Source organism: Hyperoodon ampullatus (genome assembly GCF_949752795.1).
Source record: "Hyperoodon ampullatus genome assembly, chromosome: 1".
NCBI lineage: Eukaryota > Metazoa > Chordata > Mammalia > Artiodactyla > Ziphiidae > Hyperoodon > Hyperoodon ampullatus.
Window position 1 is genome coordinate 229099040 of NC_136914.1, and position 21362 is coordinate 229120401.

The 21362-nt window shown below is 57.7% G+C and overlaps 1 protein-coding gene across 1 annotated transcript in view; it reads left to right on the top strand.

The window, feature by feature from the left end:
• Window positions 1–6793: 6793 nt before the first annotated feature.
• Window positions 6794–21362, top strand: part of INPP5A (inositol polyphosphate-5-phosphatase A) — a 179572-nt gene continuing 165003 nt past the window's right edge. The window contains exon 1 of the mRNA XM_079713026.1: window positions 6794–7081. Within this exon, the coding sequence (XP_079569152.1) occupies window positions 7007–7081 (75 nt within the window). The 5' untranslated portion in view covers window positions 6794–7006. The remainder of the gene's footprint in view (window positions 7082–21362) is intronic.

The window sequence follows — 21362 nt, forward strand, 5'->3', positions numbered from 1 at the left end:
GCCGCTCCGCGGCATGTGGGATCTTCCCAGACCGGGGCACGAACCCGTGTCCCCTGCAGCGGCAGGCGGACTCTCAACCACTGCGCCACCAGGGAAGCCCTATACTAACACATTTTAACTTTATATTTAAGAGGATAGTAAACACTTCCTACTAAATAAACAATGCATAGTATAATATTAGAATACTCTTAATATTACTAGCAGTATATTCCTGTTTGAGGAACAAACAACATAAATACATATAACAAGAAAATGAAACATTTGGTTTTTACTAATTTTTCTTATTAGACTTGAATTTTCCTAAGATATGAACAAATGGTGAATTCAAGTAGCTCGTGTAATGAGCAAGGAGGTATATTCCTAATTAATTATAATTATACCCCAGACATCCCTGCTTTTAGAAATAAGTAAATACCGGGTAGAAATAAACAAATTAAAAAACAACTTCCCAATTTTAGAGGATTTGGGTTTATGTTACTGTGCATAAGAAACTGTAGATGTGCATAATCGTAATGATTAATTCATTTTCCTTTTCAAACATTTTAGATTCACCTTATTGAGGTATGATTTTCTTACAATAAAATGCACCTTTGTTCAGTGGACATTTCCATGAGTTTTGACAAACGTATACACCATGTAATATCACTACAATTGAGATCAGGAATGTTTCCTTCTCTCCAAAAAGTTCCCTCCTGTGCCCCTTGCACAAAATCCTCCCCCACCCGGGGCCCAGCAACCACTGATCCATTTTCTGTCACTGGAGAGAGAGTTACCTTTTTCAGAAGTTATGTAAATGTTGTCACTCCTTTGTGTGCGTTTGTGTCTGGTGTTCCTGAGCCTGTCCTGTGTCGTTTCTGTTACTGAATAACAGAATAAAAGAACAATAATAATAATAGTCCATTGTGTGCGGACTCCAGGATTCTTATTCTGGCCATTTTCTTGATGGACGTTGGAGTGTAAAAAGGATGGCTCTTTTCATTTTATTAACGGTGTTTCTCAAAGAACACAGTTTAAAAATTTCGATAAAGTGCAATGTTTTTCTTTTTCATTTATGAGCAGTGCTTCTGGTGTCTTCTCTAAGAAATCCTCACTTGCTCCAAGTCTCAAAAATGTCCTCATGTGTTCCTAGAAGTGTCATAACTTTAGCTTTTGTGTTTGGGTGTGTGATCCAGTTTTAGGTTAATTTTGGTATCGTGTGCGTCAAGGTTTATTTTGTCTCATATGGATGTCCAACTGATCCCAGCACTATCCACTGAAAAGACTATTCTTTTCCCATCGAATTAGCACCTTTGTCTAAATCCATGACCACATAAATGTGGGTTCTCTGTTCTGCGCCAGTTATTTACGTGTTTGTCCTCATGCCAACAGAACTGTCTTCATTTCTGTAGCTTCATGGTAAGTCTTGAATCAAGCAGTGTAAGTACCCCAACTTTGTTCTTTTTCAAAACTCTTCTGGCTATTCTATGTATTTTACATTTCCATATATATTTTAGAATCAACCTGTTAATTCCTAAAAAAAAAAAAAATCAAACAAAAAAAAAAGCCTTCTGAGATTAGATTGGGGTTGCATGAAATCTATTCATCAATTGAGGAGAACTGACACTTTAGTATCTCTGAATCTTTCAACCTACAAACATGATGTATCTCCCCATTTACTTAGGTCTTCTTTACTTTTAATCCTCCATGTTTTGTAGGTTTCTTGTACATCTTTTGTTACATTTATTCCTACACATTTTAATTTTCATGCTATTGTAAACAGGAATGGTTTAAAATTTTATTTTCCCATCTTTAGTTACATTTATTCCTACACACTTTAATTTTCACGTTACTGTAAATGGAAATGATTTAAAATTTTATTTTTCTAGTGTTCATTTCTGATATATAGCCATATAGTTGATTTCTGAATATTAACTTGTATTCCATGACCTTGTTAAATTCACTTATTCAGTGACATTTTTTGTAGATTGCTTAGGCTTTCCTATGTAGATGATCATGCTGCCTGAAACCAAAGGCAGTTTTACTTCTTCCTTTTCAATCTGTATGACTTTTATTTCTATTTCTTATTTTATTGTACAGACAGCTCTTTCGTTCATGTTGAATAGAAGGGGTGAGAGTGGGCACTCCTGCCTTGTTCCAAGACTCAGGGAGCAAGTGTTCAGTCTGTCAGCACTAAAAATGATGTTAGCTGTGAACTCTTCCCAGATGCACTTTATCAGATTTAGGAAAAGCTCCCTTTATTTTTAGTGTGTGGAGAGTTTTTATCCTAAAAAGGATGTTCAATTTTGTCAAATACCTTTTCTGAATTCCTTGACCTAATCACGCAAAACTGGAAACGACCTCAACTTACAACACTAGGGTGTCACTGGTCAGGTGAATCGCAAAGTAAATACTTCACATTAATAACATATAGGGAGAGTTTTCAGTGGTGCAGAGTGTGCAGCAGGGTCAGAGCGCTGGGGACGGGGCTGAGCGTAAACAAACCTCGACAGAAGTGCTACGGAGATGGTGAGATGCTGGGGATGTGTCGTGAAGTCCTGAGTGGCTGCTTCCCCTTGTCACACACACTCTGTGTACAACTCTCTTGTTTCAAACATTCTACGATGAGCGTTTGGCTTCCATGAGGAAATGTCCAGTAAGCTGGCAGGGCACCACCTCAGTGAGTGCCTGCGCACGCGTTCCCCACCTGCTCTCCTGCGGAAACCTCGGGCTTCCTGCGGACCTTTGCCGTCTTAGCCATGGTGTCCAGAATAGCACACAGCACACAGAAGGCGCTCGATGAATGTCAGCTGAAGGAATACATGAATGAATTGGCTGGATGGAGGTGAAGGCCGCATGATGCTGCTGGGGACCAGCTGGGCCTGGAGTTCTGGCCCCATACCAACTGGCATGTGAAGTTGGACAGCTTTTTCATCTTAAAGGCTTGGTTTTCTTATCTATAAAACAGGGATACATATCTCTTAAGACTGCTGTGAGGACTAGAAATAAACATTGCAAAGCACCTCACACACAACTGGTGCCTGCGAAGTGATAGAATTACTAAGCTGATTAATGAGGAAAGTATCCAGATAATTCAGAGGGAAAGAAACCTCACTTGCTCAGATGAATTTGAGGCCAGGGAATAAAATTCCCATTACCTTACTAATGGCAAAAAATACCTCTGGCTAAAGCAACCGAGTGCAGCCCCTCAAAAAGAGGACAGAGCCCTAGATTCCTTTCACTGTGCGTCCAGCCAGCCTGTCTGCCTACAGAAAATTAGCTTGAGTGAGTCAGTTAACCTAGTGTTTTTATATACAACAGAATAAGGTTGACCCACCCTGCAGGAGCATTGAAGATTGATTATTAAATGATTGAAGCACACTTTGCAGCTACCAAGTGCCATCTATCTATCTATATATCCGTCTTTCTGTCTATCCATCTGAAGGAGAACTCTTTTTTTAAATTTTTATAAATTTATATATTTTATTTAATTTAGTTTTGGCTGTGTTGGGTCTTTGTAGTTGTGGCTCACGGGCTCTAGAGCACAGGCTCAGCAGTTGTGGCTCACGGGCTCAGTTGCTCCGCAGCATGTGGGATCTTCCCGGACCAGGGCTCGAACCCGTGTCCCCTGCATTGGCAGGCAGACTCAGCCACTGCACCACCAGGGAAGCCCCTGAGGGAGGATAACTTTTAAGCCTGTGGAGGAGGAATCCCAGCTGTAAACCTCTCAACCATCGGCTAATCCGAATCCATAAATAAATTGGTTACTATCTTAAACTAAGTAAACATGTGATACACTTAGTGGCTAATATACTGTCCTTTTTTAAAAAAAAGGTTACAGCATATTGCTGTTTAATCAAAGAATTGGGTCAGCCTCCCTCCTGGGAGCCCAGAGGGTGTCTGGCTTAGCGGGCCGGGTCGCAGTGGGCTGGCTCCCCTGAGGAACCCATGCCGCAGCCCGGGCTGCCTCCACCTACCCTCCACAGCCCTCGAACACTGGGAGCTGAGCAGGCCTCTCCTGAGCCGGGGAAGCAGCCTTTGCAGAAATTCTTCTTTCTCCTCCTCTTCCTTCTTCTTACTATGATTGCAAAGGTAACAGACATGGAACAGTGTTCCAAAGGTAAGAAGGGAGTCAAGCAAAAATGATTTTAGGAACATGGCTTCTAACACAGGTGGTCAATGTTCCATGTCTCTGAAAGTTGGGCAGCCCTGGCCCCGGGCATGGTGATGGCTTCGGCGTGTCATCGATTCCTGTGATACATATTCACGGAGTGTTTCTCTTTGACAGGCTGTGCCCAGGTGGCGGGGGAGGGGAGGCAGTCAACAGGCAGAGGGAAAGGAGAGCCTGGCTTCCATGGTGAGATGGGTGATGTGAGGGGGATGCATGGGGTGCACTGGGGGCGCTCAGAGGGGTCTGATGGAGGAAGGGGCATTTGAGAAGCCTGAGCAGAAGAAGCCAGTCAAGTCACCTCTGGGGCACAGAGACAAACACAGCTGCCATGGCCTTGACATGGCCGCGGGCCCACAAGGCAGCACGAAATCAGGGGGGTGTGGCCACCCGCTGGGTTTGAGGTGGCTCTGCCCAGTGCGGCGGCCGGGCACACGGCTGAACCAGGAGACAGCGATGACGGTGAGCACGGCCCCAGTGGGCTGTGCGCACAAAGAGGCGCGGTCTGAGGGCTGGAGGGGACGGGGCCACGGGTCCCGGGGCAAAGGCTGGTTGACTTTAAGGAGTGGGTTTGCAGCAAAGGGAGTGGAGACATGGAAGAAAATGGTGGAAGATGGCACCACCCAGAGGGGGTGGCCAGACGGAGGAGGCCCAGCTGCTGGGGGGCCTCGGACTGCAAATGTTCCCCTGTGAAGGGTAAGGGCATCCCCGGGCAGGGAGGACCCGCTGGCGGCTGGGAGAGAGAGGGGAAGGGGTGCCATCTTGGAGTGAGGGAGGCACCTGTGCAGAGGGGCCAGGAGGTCCGGTGCTCAGCACGGACACCCCCTGAGACCTGAGCTAGGGCCGTGGGGCTGGAGGTTCTCTAGTTAGTTGTCTCTAATTTAGGCGCAGTCTCAGAGTGTGTGTGTGTGTGTGTTTGTGTGTGTGCGTGCGCACACCAGCGCATCTGTACCTGTGTGCCGGTGTGCACGTGGGCGGTGGTGTTTCTGGGCCACAGAGGGCTGGGGAGGGAGTGAGAAAACAGCCCGAGGGGAGGGGAGGGGAGGAGGCGATGCCACTTCCTAGGAAACAGGTCCCAGGCATCAGTGATGCCCTTGCATTTGGCTTCTGCTAAGGGCATCCTTGGCATGTGCTGCTTTTGTAAAAAGGGAAAACAAGAGATGCTGTGTCGGTCAGCTCATGCTGCCATAACAGACTGGGCAGCCTAAACAACAGAGGTTTATTCCTTACAGTTCTGGAGGCTAGAATCGGGGATGCTGTTCCAAAGGGTTCTGTGTCTGGTTTGTGGACGGCCACCTTCTTACTGTATGTTCCCATGACCTCTTCTCTGTCCTCTGTTCAGGGTGGGAGGCTGTGAGTGAGGGAGAGCAGGTGCTCTGGGGTCTTTCCTTATAGAGACGCCAACACTGTTGGAAGAGGGCCCCACTCTTAAGACCCCATTTATCCTGAATTAGCCCCCAGGAGGCCCCGTCCCCACAGGCAGCCACACTGGGGGTTGGGCTTCAATCTACGAATTCTGGGGACACATTCAGTCCACAGACGACAGCTGCTGCATGGACGGGACAGTGGTTTTAAGTGAAATGTGTTCAAGTTGTCAGGCTGAGCGGTCGCTGTAGGCAGGAGGGGATGCCTTCCCTACAGGGCCCGCAGTCCAGGGCCTGCGCCCAGGCCCTGACAGGCGGTGGTGTCGCCTGCCCTAAGGGAGCAGCGCGCACATCTCTCGTCTCCCCGTGGACACTGTCCAAACTGGCGCCGTGGAAAGGCGGCCGCGCGGCCGAGATGCGCCTTCAGAGCCTTGAGAACCTTCCTGGACACGCGGTCACCGCCACCTGCATCGACCAGGTGGACAGAACCTAGTGCCACCGTCAGTGTTGGCGGCTACTTGTTATCTTTCACTGCACTGTCCGCGCGTCTCCCGTCACCAGTGGCCGTTTCATTTCCGCGGACGGCCTGGCGCGGAGGGTGGTTTGGGAAGACCCCACCGACCCCAGCGCGCCTGCTGCCTTCAGCCGTCCGGTCCGGCGGCCCGGCCTCGCCGCCCTCCTCTCTGCGGGTCCGGAGCAGTCCGCACAGAGACACGCGTTCCCACCGCAACCCCTACCCGGAAGCAAGGGGTTCGCGCCCGGTTGAGCCCGGAGCAGCGCGCGGCCCCTTTAAGAAGCGCCGTCGAAGCAGTGCCGTGACGTCATGGGGTACGGGTGGAGTCAGTGCGCAGTCGCGGCGTGGGGTGAGGCGGGGCGGCCGCTGACTGACAGGAGCGTGGCTGCGAGCGGCCCAGGCTGGCGCAGGAGCGCCCCGCGCAGGCCCCGCCCCTCAGGCCCTGCCTCGATTCCACACCCCGCCCCTCCCACACCCTCTCCGCCCTCCCCGCAGTCCCCGCCCCCGCAGTCTCACCCCGCCCATATGCCCCTCCCCTCCCCAAGTCCCCGCCCCTCCCCGCCCCTCATATCCCTGTTCCGCCCCCCTCAGGCTCCGCCCTGCCTCTCCTATCCCCGTCCCACCTCCCGCAGGCCCCGCCCCGCAGCCTGCCCCGCCCCCTCGCGGTCCCGCCCCACCCCCGCGCTCGCCCCGCCCCCGGCCCGGGCGGGCCTCGTCTCAGCTATCGGCAGCGGCGGCGCTGCGGGAGCTCCGGCGGCCGCGATCTTAATGGCTGCGCGCGGGCCGCGGTGAGCGCGGGCGGAGAGCTACGGGCGTGGGGCTGCGGAGAGCGAGAGCGAGCGCGGCCGGACCCTGGCCAGGCCCTGCCCGACCGGCCGAACCCGCGATGCGCCCCGGGGTCGCCCCCCGGCGCAGCTGACGCCGCGGCCCGCGGAGACCCCGGCCGGTCGGCCCCGGAGAGCGGCCACCCCGGCCCAGGCCGCGATGGCGGGGAAGGCAGCCGCCCCGGGCACCGCGGTGCTGCTGGTTACGGCCAACGTGGGCTCGCTCTTCGACGACGTAAGTGCGGCGCCGGACGCGGCACCCTGGACCCCGGACCCCGAGCCCCGGGACCCCGGGCCCCGGTCCTGAAGCCCGAAATCCCAGGACCCAGACACTGACCCCAGAGCCCCGGGACCCCGGACTCGGGCCTGAAGCCTGGGACCCTGGCACCCTGGGACCCAGAGACCCAGACACTGAGTCCTGAGCCCTGGGACCCTTGAACCGAGACACTGAAACTTGAGCCCTGGACCCAGGACCCCAGCCCTGAACCCTGGCCCTGGGCCCTGGAATCCTGGTCTCCTGGTCTCCAAGTCCCAGCCTTCACACTCCATAGGTTGAACCCGGAGCCCAGTCCCTGAACCCAGGTCCCTAAACACCAGTCCTAATCCCTGTCCAAGGTTCCCAAATCCTGGCCCCTGAACCCTAGTCCGAGGGCCCCATACCCTGAAGCTGGTCCCAACCTCGGTACTGAATTTTGTCCCCAGAAGCTCAGCCCTGAATCCTGGTTCCCAAACCGTAGCCCGTGTCTCCCGAGCCCCAACCCCTGACTTCTGGCCTCTGACTCCCGACCCGACCCTCCGTGGCCCTTGCTCCTGCCCGTCTGCCTGCTTTGTCTACAGAGCTGTCTGTGGCTGCTCGGAGGTGTGGGCACCCTCATCTTACCTTGTAACTTAGTATCTCTCTAGTTCTCAAACAAGGGGTTTCTGTTGAAAGCCCTGGAGGACTTTTATGTTTCTTGTCTGTTAAAGAGAAAGATGCAAGAAGCTTTTCAAGGCCAGAGAAAAGGATGCTGACTGCCCAAGGCCTTTACCTTCTGGGACCTCCCACCCAGGCACCCGAGGCCTTTGGGAGAAGAGTCTGCCAAGGCCCGGCACTCCCCCGGCTCCCGAGGCAGGCCGAGGCTGACCCAGTTCGGCGTTGCAGCCACCGTGCCACCCCGCTGTTGGTACTTATACTGCCAACCCAAATAAAGCAGAATGCGGCTCCAAGTGGCGTGCTTGTTTAAGAAAAAAGGGTGATGGCCCAGATGGAGCCTGAGGCGGCCTCGCACTACCCGCCCCCCTCCTCCCCCAGCTCCTCCCGCCGTGAGGGTGCGGCCACTGACCACGCAGACCACTGGTGCAAACATGACTTGCATCCCTGCCTCTTCCGAGCCTCCCTTTGCTGGCAGCGAGCATGGGTGAGATGTTTCTGTAGGCTAAGTTCATGTACAGGCGAGGTGTGATTTTATTAATCAAAGGTAGGCGCTATTTTTGTGTTTTTCTTATTTTAACTTCCAAGCGCCATGTATTATACTTCCCTGCTGGAGATGAACTGCTGGCCCTCTGACTTGGGCACAGACAGGACAACTTTATCTAGTTTCGTGATTGATCATTTTCTACAAAAGTGCCCGGTATGGGTGTGTGTCTGTATATTTAGCATTCTATTCTCGGCTTTGCAGTAACATCCACGCTAACATGGTTTTACTCAGATGATTCAGATCCGTTAGCTGTGGCTTCAAAGCCTCAGAAATGTCAGGAAAACTAAGCACGGTGGGGGCATTTCAGTCTCAAAGGGAGAAGAATTTTGCAGTGCAAACATTCTTTCCAGTAATCTTTGATTCTAAGTTATAGCATTTTTGTTGTGTTCCGACTGTATACACACACTTCTCTCTGTGGACATTAAAGTGGATCACTTAACTTACTTTTGTTTAGCAACAGGTTCTCTCTGAGTTTTCATTTTTCTTAAAGGCTGTATGGAGCTTTGCAACTTGTTTGTATCGGGAAGGAACCTTTGTTTTGGTAAGCAGTGCATGGGTTAATTCTGCAAGGTGGCTTTTGACTTAAGGGCCAGTAGAGACATATCTGTCCTCACCCACAGCTTTCTTAATGTGTGCAGCTTGGTCTGGGGCCGTTCTTCCTCAGTGGCCTGGAAAAGCAGGGGTGGGTGTTAACCAGTCCCCTGTAGCATGGCTGGTGAAAGAAGCCGATTCTTGAGTGAAGGACATTTTAACTCCTTGGTTTATAGTAGGTTTCAGAAGAGCTGCTTGGTGAGTCTGTCTTTGTGTGACATGTGCCCCTGTTGACCAACTATTCAGACGGTGGCCCGGCCTGGGCAGGGATTTGTTCTTGCCCAGTTTCATGGTCTGGAAACCAAGCTCCACTGTGTGGCCAGGCCTCACAGTGTGTGGCATTGGCCTCTTCCTGGAGGGTACGGCCGAGGAGGAGGGGTCTGAGTTAGAAACAGGCTCTGCTGGGAAGGGCGGGCACTGTTGCCTTTTGTGCTCAAGTGACAGGTGATGCGTATCTGCTTCCGTAGTTTCGTGGTCTCCCCACGCTACCTGTTCGCCATCCAGAGGCGATCCCGTTAAAGCTCTGGATGTGGACTTTCACCGTGGTTTGGCCCTGACGTCCTGAGACCCACAGGGCGTCTTGTCTGGCAGGCAGCTCTCTCCTCGTCTGCCCGCCCGGCCTGGTTGGCTCTGGGATAGTGCGGCCACTCTAGTCCCCACGCAGGCCCTCGGGTTGCTCCTTACCCTGTGATGTTACACACGAGGGGGTGGTCACTGTCCAGAGCACACTGGTTCCCAGACTTCTACCCCTTACACCCTTAGAAAGTATGGAGAGCCCCATAGAGTCCTTGGTCTTGTCGGTCCTAACCACCAGTGTCTGCCAGGTCAGTGGGTAGACCCTGAGGCAAGTGGAAACTGAGACAGTTTCAGTAGCCCTCGGAAGGATGATGTCATCGCATGTCACAGCCCCGGAAAGCTCTGCCGTTCATGCTTGAGACAGCGGGATGGAAAGCGAGCCACGGTGCTGCACTGTTGAGGGCATAGCCGTGACCCGCCGAAGCCCTGACCTCCAGGGCCCCTGTCTGAGCTGGGGCCCGTCCCGAGCCTGCGGGGAGGGGCCTGGCCTGGCTGGGCTGCCTGGGTCTGTTCCAGGGGGCCCCCAGAGAGCCCGGAGCTCTTCCCGGCAGTCCCCAGTCGGACTGTGCTGTCACCGCCCACCCCGTTGCTGGCAAGGGGTGGCTAGGGTTGCATACCTAATTGCTTTGCTTGAGATGGCTGGATTTTTGACAAGGGAGGTTTCTAGCTTTTGGTTCTTTACATGGTTTTGTTGTTGTTGTTGTTTTGCTAGAAGTGAACTGAGAAGGTGGATTCTTGCAGGCTGTCGTTTCAGAACTCAGTCCCACCCTTACATGGTAAGACTGTTTCTTGGGAAAGAGACGTAGCCAAGCGGTAGGATTCTGAGAGCACAGCTCGCTCTTGGGTGTCTGCCTGGAGGGCCGTTGTCCTGCTGCGTATTCGGAGCTAAATGTCAGTTTGGAGCTGGTTCCCTTTTTGCCGGGCCAGCTCCTGAGCAGCCCCTCTTTCCGCCTGGTCCTGGGGATGGCAGCTCGCTGCGCATGCGGCTCTGGGTCGGGGGTCCACGAGCCCCTGCCCTGGACTGGGCACCTCGGGCACTTGTCCCTGTCTCTCCAGCACCATCAGTTTTGCCCTTTAGTCCCTATTCTCATCCCACCCCGAAAGCTCCCTGGCCCTGTGTCCCCCTCCAGCTCCTGCGGGGCGTCCTCTGTCTCCCCCGCCCCAGCCCCCTGTGTAGGGCCTCCCCTCTCCGTCCCAGGGTGCGGGGGGCCTGTTGGGGCCTCATGCGGGGCCGGCCTCGGGTCCGGGCCTTCTCACTTGCTCTGATGGTGTGGATGCCTCCACTTCTTTGGGGAATTTCGTTTGGTGATGGCTTCACTGAGGCGTCACTCACACGCACGGACTTCACCGTGTAAAGTGTACGACTCAGTGGTTTTTAGTGTGTTCACAGAGCTGTGCGACTGTCACCGCAGTCAGTTGTAGAACTTGTTTTGTACCTGAAAAAGAAACTCCGTATGCCATAGCCGCGCCCCGCCGCTCCCCCCAATTCCCTCCGTCTCCCCTGAAACCCCCAGCCCCTGATAATCACCAGTCTGCTTCCTGTCTCTGTGCATATGCCTATTCTGGATGTTTCATGTAAGCGGAATCACGCACGCGGCCTTTTGCATCTGGTACTGTGTTTTCAGAGCTCAGCATGTCACTCCTGTTGGTGGCTGAGCGCCGTTCCACTGTATGGCTGTGCCCTGCTGTGTTTATCCAGCGCCAGGTGATGGGTATTTGGGCAGCCTGCACCTCTGGGCTGCCGTGAACACTTGCTTACAAGTCTTCATGTGGACGTGTTTTGCTTCTCCTGGGGACATTCCCAGGGTGGGGACTGCTGGGTCTGCGGTGACTCGTGTTTAACCTCTCGAGGAACTGCCCACTGTTTCCCCGCGTTGGCCCCGTTCTGTGTTCCCACCAGCGGCGCACGAGGGTTCCGATTTCTCCATGTGCTCCAGTGCCAGGTGTCATCTGTCTTTTCTCGAAGACTTGCATTGGGCCCCCCACCTCCCGGCCTCCTGGGGAGTTAGCATCTCTGTGGATGCCCAGGAGGCAGGGAGGAGACCCAGACCCAGTGAGGACTGCCTCCCTCCTCCTGCCTTTGCCTGGGAAGGTCCAGCACTTTCGGCCAGTGCCATGAAGCAGGGGCCGGTGCTCATCAAAGACGTTGGGTTTTCCGAATTTCAGAGGCGGCGGTTCCTCTGCTGTCCATCAGCCCCTGAAGCCCCCAAGGGCTCCGCTGTGCTGGGGCAGGGGTGGGGCTGAGCGGGCCAGGCCTCTTCACAGGCCCCGCTCCGGGATCTCCCGGCCCCTGTCCCATGGGGATGGCCGCGGGGGCATGGCCGCGGGGAGGTGTCTCCACATTCTTCTGGCATTACTGCCTCTGACCTGAGACCTCAGTGTCCTTTCTCTGTGGGAATTTGGTCTGTTTGCCCGAGTTGGGGACTCTCCGTAGATGGGGGCCTGCCCGTCCCATCCCCAGGGTGGTGGGGTCAGAGGAGTCTGTGGGCTCATACTGGTGGCGTTTCAGCACTGCTTCCTCCACGCTGGGAGGCCGTGCCTGCACCCCGCACGCCTCCACGCAGCCCCGACGAGCTCCTGTCAGGCCTGCCTTGGCCTGCGGCTGGAATTTAAACCGACGTGCGGTCATCCATCTGGGGCCATGCCTGCCTCCTGGTCCCTCCTGCCCTCGTCCCCGATCTCTGCCGGCCCTGGATCGGCCGCGAGAGCGCGCTTTCATCTGCAGCGCTTCCTGCTTTTACTGGCTCTGGAGATGCTGAGGGGGGGTTTAGGTTACTGGTGGGGGAGGCACTTCTTAGGTTTGAAGTCTTAAATGCTTTGCGTGTCTTGAGTCCAGAGGAGTGAGCACTGCCGGGGGACCTGCTGGACAGCCCTGGAGGATGCTGACACGGGGCGCGTTCACGTCCACTGCCTCTCAGCCCGCACCACTCCACGAGCTCACGCTCTGGGCCCATGTCGTGAACTCCGTCAGCACGTGGACTGCGTGCCCTTCTGGGAGCAAGCGGGCGGGGGAGGAGGGGCCGGCGCTGCTGCCCTGCGGTCGTCTCTGGTGGGCGTCTCTTTCTGGGGAGAGAGGCCCCTGCTGGGGGTGATGCCATGTGTGTCGGATCTGATTCGGAAGTTACAGGACTCGGACCAGGCCTGCCTGCCCACAGCTTGCCCTTGTTTATAGAGCCCCCTGTTTGACCCGAAGGGAGGAATGCGGAAGCCAGGGAGGCTGCCTGGGGGAGGGGGCAGGGCTTGCTAAGGGACTAGGGTGGGGTGCCTCCTTAAATGTTGACCTCCTCAGTGTTTGCCCCGGGGGGCGGGCGGGAGCATCTCCTGTTGGGAGCTGAGCTTGGTCCAGGAATGGGGTCCAGTAGGTGGGGGTCAGCACAGGGCCAGGAGGCTAGTCAGAAAGCAACGAAGGGTCTGAGCGGAGTCTTGGTCACCTGTCTGTTGTCGTTTCTCAGGACGCGGCCCTGCTCTCCCTGTGTTTATATGGGTGGGGCGGGGAGGGGGACCCTTCTGATGTGAGTGAGCTGAAGGAGGCCGATCGCAGGCCCGGGGAGGAGAGGATGTGGCGGGTGCCCCAGGTGGACACGGAGGTGACTTTCGGGTTCTCCCTTTGGTTGCTGCTCTGGGTAATCGGGGTACACGGGGCTCTCCTATCTGAGCCTGAGAAGCGTCCAGACGTGAGCTCCTCTGCAGGCCGGGGCTGGGCGGGTCCACTCCCAGCACGACTCTGAGCTTGTCGGAGAGCTCATCGTGACGAAGGTACCGCCGAGAATGCCATCAGGTCTCGTCTCTGGTGGCGAGCGAGGGTGAAGCAGCAGCTCGTCTGGGGTGTCTGGAGTGTGGGACCAGCACGGGGCCACCACCTGGCCGAGTGACTCCAGAGTTGGAGGGGGCGGGTAGCCTGTGGGACCCCCGTTCCTTGTGCGTCTGGGGAAGGCCGGGCACACGTGGGCCTCTGTTTGGGAGCATCCAGGCCCTTGTTTAGTCATGGTCCCTGCGTCTGCTTGGCCTCTGGTGATTAGACCTGTTTTCTAAAACTTAAATTTTGAGTTTACAAGGTTTGTTTTGGGAGATGGATGTTGCCCTGGGACAGGGCATCCCCTTGGATCTGCTGCACTGCGGGGGGCGGGGGACAGTGTGGAGGGCTCACGGCTCCATCGTAGGAGGAGGTGAGCAGGGTGAGCCGGGCTGGAGCAGCGAGGTCCGTGGAGGTGTGGCGCGCGCTGTGCACACCTGACCTGAGATGCCCCAGGAGGCGGCTCAGCCTGCACAGCTGTCAGAATCTGAGGATCTGGAGAGGTCAGGGAGGGACCAGCCTTGCCCCATGGCTGGTCTTGGTGCTCGCACACAGCAGGGGGTTTCCTGGGCTGACGCTGTGCCTTGACAGTCAGGAAGCACACTGGTGCCGACCAGGCTCAAGGAGTTTTGATTTTCCCTTGAGTAAGAATAAGTCAGCTCCATTTCTGGAAGCATGGCTGTGGGGTCATGATGGGTCATCGTGACCTTAGGCCCTGTTTTCCTGGTCCTTTGCTGAGCAGAACGCCCCGAGCTCTGGCCCCGTCTGAACTACCCGGGACACCTCTTGGGTCTCCGGGCACTGCACAGCCTACGCTGAGTCTTCCTCCCTCTTCCTGTGCATCCTGGCCTGGTCACTTTATGTCGTGCTGGCCTTCCCGGCTTATCCGGCCTGCAAGCATGGGAGCTGGTGTCTGGGGCTGCATCCTGGAGGTCGGGGGCCCCCGTGTCCCCCCTTGGCAGAGTCTGGCCACGGCCCTGCTTTCAAGACAGCCCTCAGACAGCCCTCCTTCTCTGCCCCACCGCTCGGGGCCTCTGAATGATGAGCAGTTGTTCTAGGAACTGAAAGGGCTTTGAAAGCAGAAGGCCCGGCTTGGGCCTGGGTCTCGGTGGAGGGCAGCTCCACCTTTAGTGCCCGTGCAAGGTGGCGCACTCCAGGGTCTGTGGGGATGAGCGGGGACGCAGGACAGCTCCGCCTCTGTGCACATGTGATGGGGCGTGTGATTCAGCCCCTTATGGCCATTTGCGCGTCAGGGAGTGCAGAATGACAGCGGCACACTGGCCGCAGCGGGGCAGGGAGGGGATGGATGCCCTGGCAGTCGTGAGGCACCTGTGCTGGCTGGGCCCTGTCCTCTCCTTCCCCACAAGGCCTCCGTGGGCGGCAGTCTTGTCCTCACCTGTGTCCAGGGCTGAGCTGCGCTTGGGCTGCTGAGCCGGTCTGTCCCGGCTGCTCCCCGCCTGGGGTCCTGACGTGCGGCTCCTGCCCTCGCCTCCCACGAGCACCTGCAGCTATTCCGGTCCCCGCTGCCCGGACGGAACACGCATCTCCGTGCTTTGGCCTAAGCCCCGCTTTTCCCACGAGCCCCCCAGCCCCCGGGAAGGCAGGATCGCACCTCCCTACCGGCGCGGGTCACCCTGCCCAGCTCTGCTGCCTTGTCCGCCCCACATCCCTTCCCCGCCTCCAGTAATTACAAGCTTTGGGCTTTTGTCATGTTTTATTACATTCAGTTGTGCTGGCCTCTGACCAGCAGTGCAGGGGCGGGATTTGGGGCTCTGCCCTGATGAGCGCAGGGGCAGAGCGGACATGGCTGTAGGGAACCGGAGTTGCTGCCAGCCTGCTGGGTTGCTGGACCCCCCTGTCAGACCTGGGTGGGGGCTGAGTTGGGAAAGGCGCGTGCCCCACTGGCCTGGCACCTCGCGGGCACCGGGGGCCAGTGTTAGAGCCGCTCTCGGTGGTCGGTGGACAGGTCTGTGGATGCCTGGGCTCCGGCTGGTGTTTCCTTCTCGCTGGGACGGTCTGGTGGAGGCATGATTCGCACCTCGCACGGCTCACCCCGCGTAAGTGTGCGCTTCGATGGTCTTCAGAGAATATTCGCCACCGCTCAGCTGTCACCATGGTCCAGCTTGAAACACTGCCCTCCTGGCCTTCTGCAGAGCTCGGCCCCAGCCCCTGGGCTGCTCCCCCCTCCACCTGCCGTCACCGCGGATCCCACAGCACCGACAGTCCGTGGCCCTCGTGGTGCTTCTCCTGCTGAGCGCTCTTGTGTGGATGCACCGGCAGCGGACTCGGGGTTGTTCCCGGCTGGGCTGCTGCACGCGGCAGGGTGCAGCCTCTGGGTGCCAGGGCTGGTCGTGTGGCGGGTGAACGTTTACTCTTTCTGGGCACCGCTCACCTGCTGTCAGAGCGGCGGCTCCACTTCACGCCTCTGGCTGCGTGGGCTCCAGCTAAGTGTGCTCCGGCCCCTCCACGCCGGGCCACACGTGCTGCCGTCCCTTTGATGGTGGGTGTGGGCGGAATGTCCTTGGGGTCGTCATTGGCATTTTCTGGCCTCTGCTTCTGAACAGTAGGCCTCCCACTCAGATGGACAGTTTGCCATATTTGTGACAGTTTTTGGCAAACTGTTGACTGGGTTGACAGGGGTGGCTCCTTGGGGCTGTCGCCCTTCTCACTTCCTAGGGGGGGACAGAGGGTGCCAGAATCCCCCCCAAGAGGCCTGCTTTGCCCAGGCAGAAGGGGGCTGTGGTCATGGCGCACCTCTGAGCACAGTTATGCGGGGGAGGCGGGGTGAGGACGCAGGTGCGGGGCCGCCGTACGGCGGAGCCCGGTGTGGATGGTGGGACGGCATGTCTCCCCGCAGGGCTGGCGTGCTGGCCGAGCCCCACGCCCTCCCTGGAGTGTGCTGATTAGTCTGTTCGAGGGGGCAGTGTGGCGAGGGCTCCCTGGAGGGGACGCGGGTGTTCTTCTCCCTGCCCACTGTCCCCGGACGTGGGGGACACCACCCCAGGTTAGGGGCAGAGCGTGCCTCTCCGAGGGGAATTCTCTTCTCCCAGCCCCTGAGGTGTGATGGCCCATCTGAGGGGCTGTCCTCCCCCCCCACCTTTGCCTTTCTCCCCCGGCTGAGTGGCTGTTAAGCCCAGTACAGGTCTCGGAACGTCTCCGATAGGCCTGCTGGTGCATCGCCTGCCACCTGCCGGGCTGCCATCCCTCGGGGCCCTCACCTGGGCAGCGGGCATGCTCTCAGGTGGAGCATCTCCGTGAAGCTGCCCAAGATCGCCTGCCTGTGGCACAGAAGCCCAGCCCTGCAGGTGCGTCGCCTCCTGGCAGGCACGTGGCTGTCCTGGTCTGGGCTTGAGGTCCGGTGAGGACGGTGCCTCCGCAGGACGGTGGGGGTGGGTGTCAGATGCCAGTGTTTCCAGCCCCTTCATGGTAGAAGAGCAAGAGGCGTCACTTTGGCCTGTTCCTCCTTTAGGGAAAACCTTGTGTGACCGCAGAGGTGACAGGTCTTCAGGCTCTGAGAGGCCTGTCCCCAGCCTGGCCTGGCCTCCTGCCGTCTGTGTCACACCTGGTGGTCGTTTCTTTGCAGCTGGACTTCATGGAGGCCTTTGGTGGTGCACCTCCCCTTGCTGGGGCCTGGCTGTCCTTCGGGGGCAGGGGGGCGTGTGCTCAGGGCCCACCTGCAAGGGGCTGCACTGGGGTCCACTTGGACCAGTGGCTTAGTTAGCTACACTGCCCGTTATTCCTGGGGTCCTGAGGACGAGTTGGGGGCAGCTGCCCCGACCCCAGCACGGACCCAAGCTCCGAGCACCCTGCCGTGCCTACGTGGGCTTTGGGGCGGCTGTCAGTGGTAGGATGTTGAGTAGAGAGTTGGGCGGGGGGGGGCTCTGGCCACGCGGGTGAGCCTGTGTGTGTGAAACAGACCTGGGTCGAGGGCTCCGTGCTTTGAAAACCATCACGAGGCACCCTCTGCAGCATCCCCGGGAGCCGTTGCCCTGAGAGGCCGCCGCGAAGGCTTAGGAGCGGACAGGCCCGCCTGTCCTAGTTTGCCTGACGATGCCCCGGGTGCTTTCAAGTCCTGTACCTGTTCTGGCTCCCAGGGCTTCATTGGGGTGTCCTGGGGGCACTTACTTTGTCCAGTTCAGGGCAGAGCACGCTCTATGTTCGATACATTGTAATTCGGGGTGATGTGGGCTTTACTTTCAGTTGGATTCGTTCTGTTAAGAATGACATCTGTCCAAGTAACAAACAAACTTGTGGGGACATGTGTTTTGCTTTTATTTTCTCCTTCATCACTGTGACGGTTTTTCAGATCTGTTGCAACTTCCTGTTTTTGCTGTAGCACGACCGCTCCCCTCGCTGTGTGCGGTCCAGGCGGGAGGTGGCAGGCTGGGCCGTGAGGGCCGAGGGTCGTGGTTAGTAGTGGTGCTGACAGACATCGGTGAGCGGCCAGAGCTGACCAGCATGGGAACCAACGCAGGGCCGGGGGCCCATCTGGGGGCTGTCTCACCGGGGCAGGCGGCGTCTCACCTCAGCTGCTGAACCCCTGCTCCCAGGACTCCAGCCTGACATACGGGGCCCGGAGGACGCTTGGTGCTTTTGGGGGGCGTTCGGGCTCCCAGGTTCCATGGGGTTCTGCTGCGTCCCCGGGTTCAGCCTCAGCCGAGATTGCAGGCGCACGGTGACACGGGGACCAGGAGGGCTTGTCTTTAAGGGCTCCTAGTAGTGCGGCCCCAGGGGCCACGGGCTCCCGAGTCTCTCCAGGGCTGGGCCCTCTTCCAGGGGCTGGAGCCTCCCGTCCCCACGCCGCGCTCCCGCCAGCCCCACCGCCAGGCCCGTCTGGGGCGTCCTCTGAACTGGTGGGCGCGGCGGCCAAGCGCTGGGAGCCTCCCCGAGGCCCCTCGCGTGGCGGGCTGTTCCCTGGCCCCACACCTCCCGCGCCTTCCCTGCAGCTCAGGGGGAGGCCCAGGCTGGAGAGCAGCTGAGGTCACGGGCAGGTGGAGGCCCGGAGAGGTGAGGAGGGTGAGCAGGGCCCCGGGAGGGGCGTTTTGGGAGCTCGAGGAGGAGTATTTCGAGAAGGGCATGCTGGGGGTCTGAGGCGCGGGGCCCGGGCGGCCCCAGGAGCCGACAGGTCCGACTGCGCGTAGCCTGAGGCGCCTGCCCGTCACCAGGGCTTCGCCCTCCGGGGCACGGCGCCTCTGTCCTGGCCGTCCAGGGACGGGCACAGCCCACCTTCAGGGCACAGGGGACCTTGCACCAGGCTGCCTGGCTCACGGCTTGTCCAGCAGCTGAGCGGAAGCAGGAGGTGACCAGGGATCTGGGTGGTGACTCGGGGTGGCTTAGGACGCCCAGAGGTGCCCTGAGCACAGAGAGCACGGAGGACCCCCCGGGGCGAGAAGCAGGGGCCGGGCCTGACGGCTTTGGGAGAACTAAGGAAGGGGGGCCTTTGGGGCCACAGTGGGGCAGGAGCAGTGGCAGGAAACGGGGAGCTGGGTGTGCTGGAGGAGCCACGTGGCCGGCGTGGGTGGCGAGCGGCGGAAGCCTGGCGCTGCAGGCTGAGAGGCCGTGTGCCTCTGATTGTGCAGGAGCCCCTGTTTCTGTCGTGCACGGGGGACGCGGCTGGTGACGCAGCTTCTGCAGCCGGCGGGAGGAGGCCCTGAGGTGCGGGTGCTGCCCCGGCCCCCCCTTCTCCTGCACGGGCCTTGGGTGCGGACAGTCGGCTCCTCCTCCAGGGAGCTGCCTGGGACCTGTCTGTATTTTTTAACGACTGATAAGTGAGTCAGTCCGGAAAGGGAAGAAGGGGGAACTCAGGGCCGGGCCCAGCCGGGAGGGTGAGCAGCTCTGAGCCACTCAGGGAGATGCAGCCAGAGGTTATTGGCGCCCCCGAGGTGCGCCCCGAGGTGTACGGGAGGGGCCGTGGAGGACGGGGTCCGTCGGGAAAGGCGCTTGAGGGGCCCGGGACGGCAAAGCGGAAGCACCGACATGTGTGCTTTCCATTGCTGTTTTTCCAGTACAATAAAACTCCGCTCAGAAATGTAAAAATTTATGCTAGTTCCTAGGAGAAAATTGACCTCTCTGAACCTTGATAACCTTGGTAATTTTAGTTCCCTCTAATGAGAAAGATTGTGTGGTGTGACCCACAAAGGCTCTGAAATGTCTCCTCTGTATTCTGCACGGTGTTGCCTTCAACGCTACCAACCCGGACAGACCGCAGAATGATTTCAGCGTTTTGTGGCAGTGGCTGCATTCCGAACCTGTGCCGTGTGAAAACAAAGTTCTAACTTTGTTCTGTCAGAGAATGGACACCCCCTTACTGCTGGGTGGAGCCGCCTGGGGGTCTGTGGGAGCCTCTGGTGCCCAGCGGGCTGCGGAACTGGGCACCCGTGCTGCGCCTGCTCCCTCGGGAAGGAGGGGGGCACCCGGGCCCAGACCTGTCGCGGCGTCCGTGTGTTCTGGGGTGCAGAGCTTGGGGCGGAGGCACTCCCAGGCCGGCCCTTCCTGTTGCAGGTGGGCCGTCGAGTCCCTGTGCTGAAGTCACAAAGCGCTAGGGTCCTGGGGCACTCCTGCCGCTCCCACCCTGTGCTGCGTCCCCTCTCGATGTCACGCCACTTCCTTGGCGTTGTAGCTGCCATGGGATCCGCTCTCCCACACACAGCGCACTGCTTTCGCACGGGGACCCGGAGGGCCAGTGAGCGCCCGTTTCCTGCGGTCACAGTGCCGAGCCCCCGGCGTCTGGAGGGCCCGGCCCACGGGCTGGTGTGAGCCGCCGTCCTGCGCGCCTGGGCAGTGTCACGTGCCTGTGTGTCATGTCCACCCCACGCACACGTGCGTGCACGTCCCACACATGCACGTGCACCCACGCCTCCAGTGATGTGGGGACGCCTGGTAATCACATCACACCAGCTGTTGGTTCTGTCAGATGGGTATGACATGGAGTCTGTTATCATTTACTTTGTTACCCTGGTTGCTTGTAGTATCATTTTTGAGCCTTTTTCCTTGGATTTTCCAGGATCTCTGTTTTAGAATTATGTAGCTCCTATGGATCTTGTATCTAAATTATTGATAGAGTTATTTGGACAGGGAGGTGATCATAGGGTCTGTAGAATAGCTATTGTCCTTTTTGTTACTGACACTGTTATTTGGGGTCATTTATCTCCTCAGGGCTGCGATTACACAGAAGCCCAGGGAGGTCTGTCTGTATAGGACTCTTGACTGCAATTTCTTTCCTGTATCTCATGTTGTGTTCACGAAATTTTGCAGCTTTCTTGTGTTTTTTCTTCCCTGTGCCGTGATACTGTTTGAAAGTCCCTGACCAGAGACTTGGTCAGTCTACCCGCCTAAAAGCACTCGGAGTTCCCGAGCGATCCTCCTCACTTGGTCCAAGGGCATCTTTCTGTTTCCTGCCGTGGGTGACTTCCTTGGACCTGAGACTTGGGCAGCCTCCGGCAGTGCGGTTGGGACCTGCTGACGAAGTAGGAGTCTCTGTATCTGGCTGGGGGCAGATGAGTGCGCTTGGAGCAGGTAAACTTAGGGACGAGTGTCGGCCCTGGGAGCAGCCCCTCCGCAGGAGAAGCCCTTTTTCCTGCTGTCCCCCAGCACCAGCCATGAGTGGCCCCCGTGCTGTGGGTGGAGGATTCCAGGCTCCTGGAAGCTCCTTAGCTTGAATGAGAGACTGCAGAAATGTGAAGACAACGGCCACTTGTCACTTTGGGGCTTAGTTTGCTCCTTTTGTGTAGGGCTGAGTAGATGTGTCTCTTCTGGCTCTTTCCCGAGTTGCTGTGACTGTGGGGTGGCAGGGCCCCCACCGGGGGCCTGCAGGCCCGCTGTTTGTCAGCCTTGGGTTGTGATGGTCCTGAGGTCAGACCGCATCCAAGTTAAAAGGTGAGGGAGGGCGAGTCTGGCCTGCAGTGAGCGAGGACCACCTGGGGCCCCGTGTCAGTCTTCGGTCTGACACGGGTGGCTCAGTGCAGGGTCACAACCTCAAATGGGCTTTTTACCCCGGGTGTCTGTCACAGCATGGAAGCCACTGCCCCCGCTGCCCTCCTGGTCCCCCGCGGCCTGGCTGGTGGGGTGCCCGGCTGAGCCCTCTGAGATGGGCCTCCATC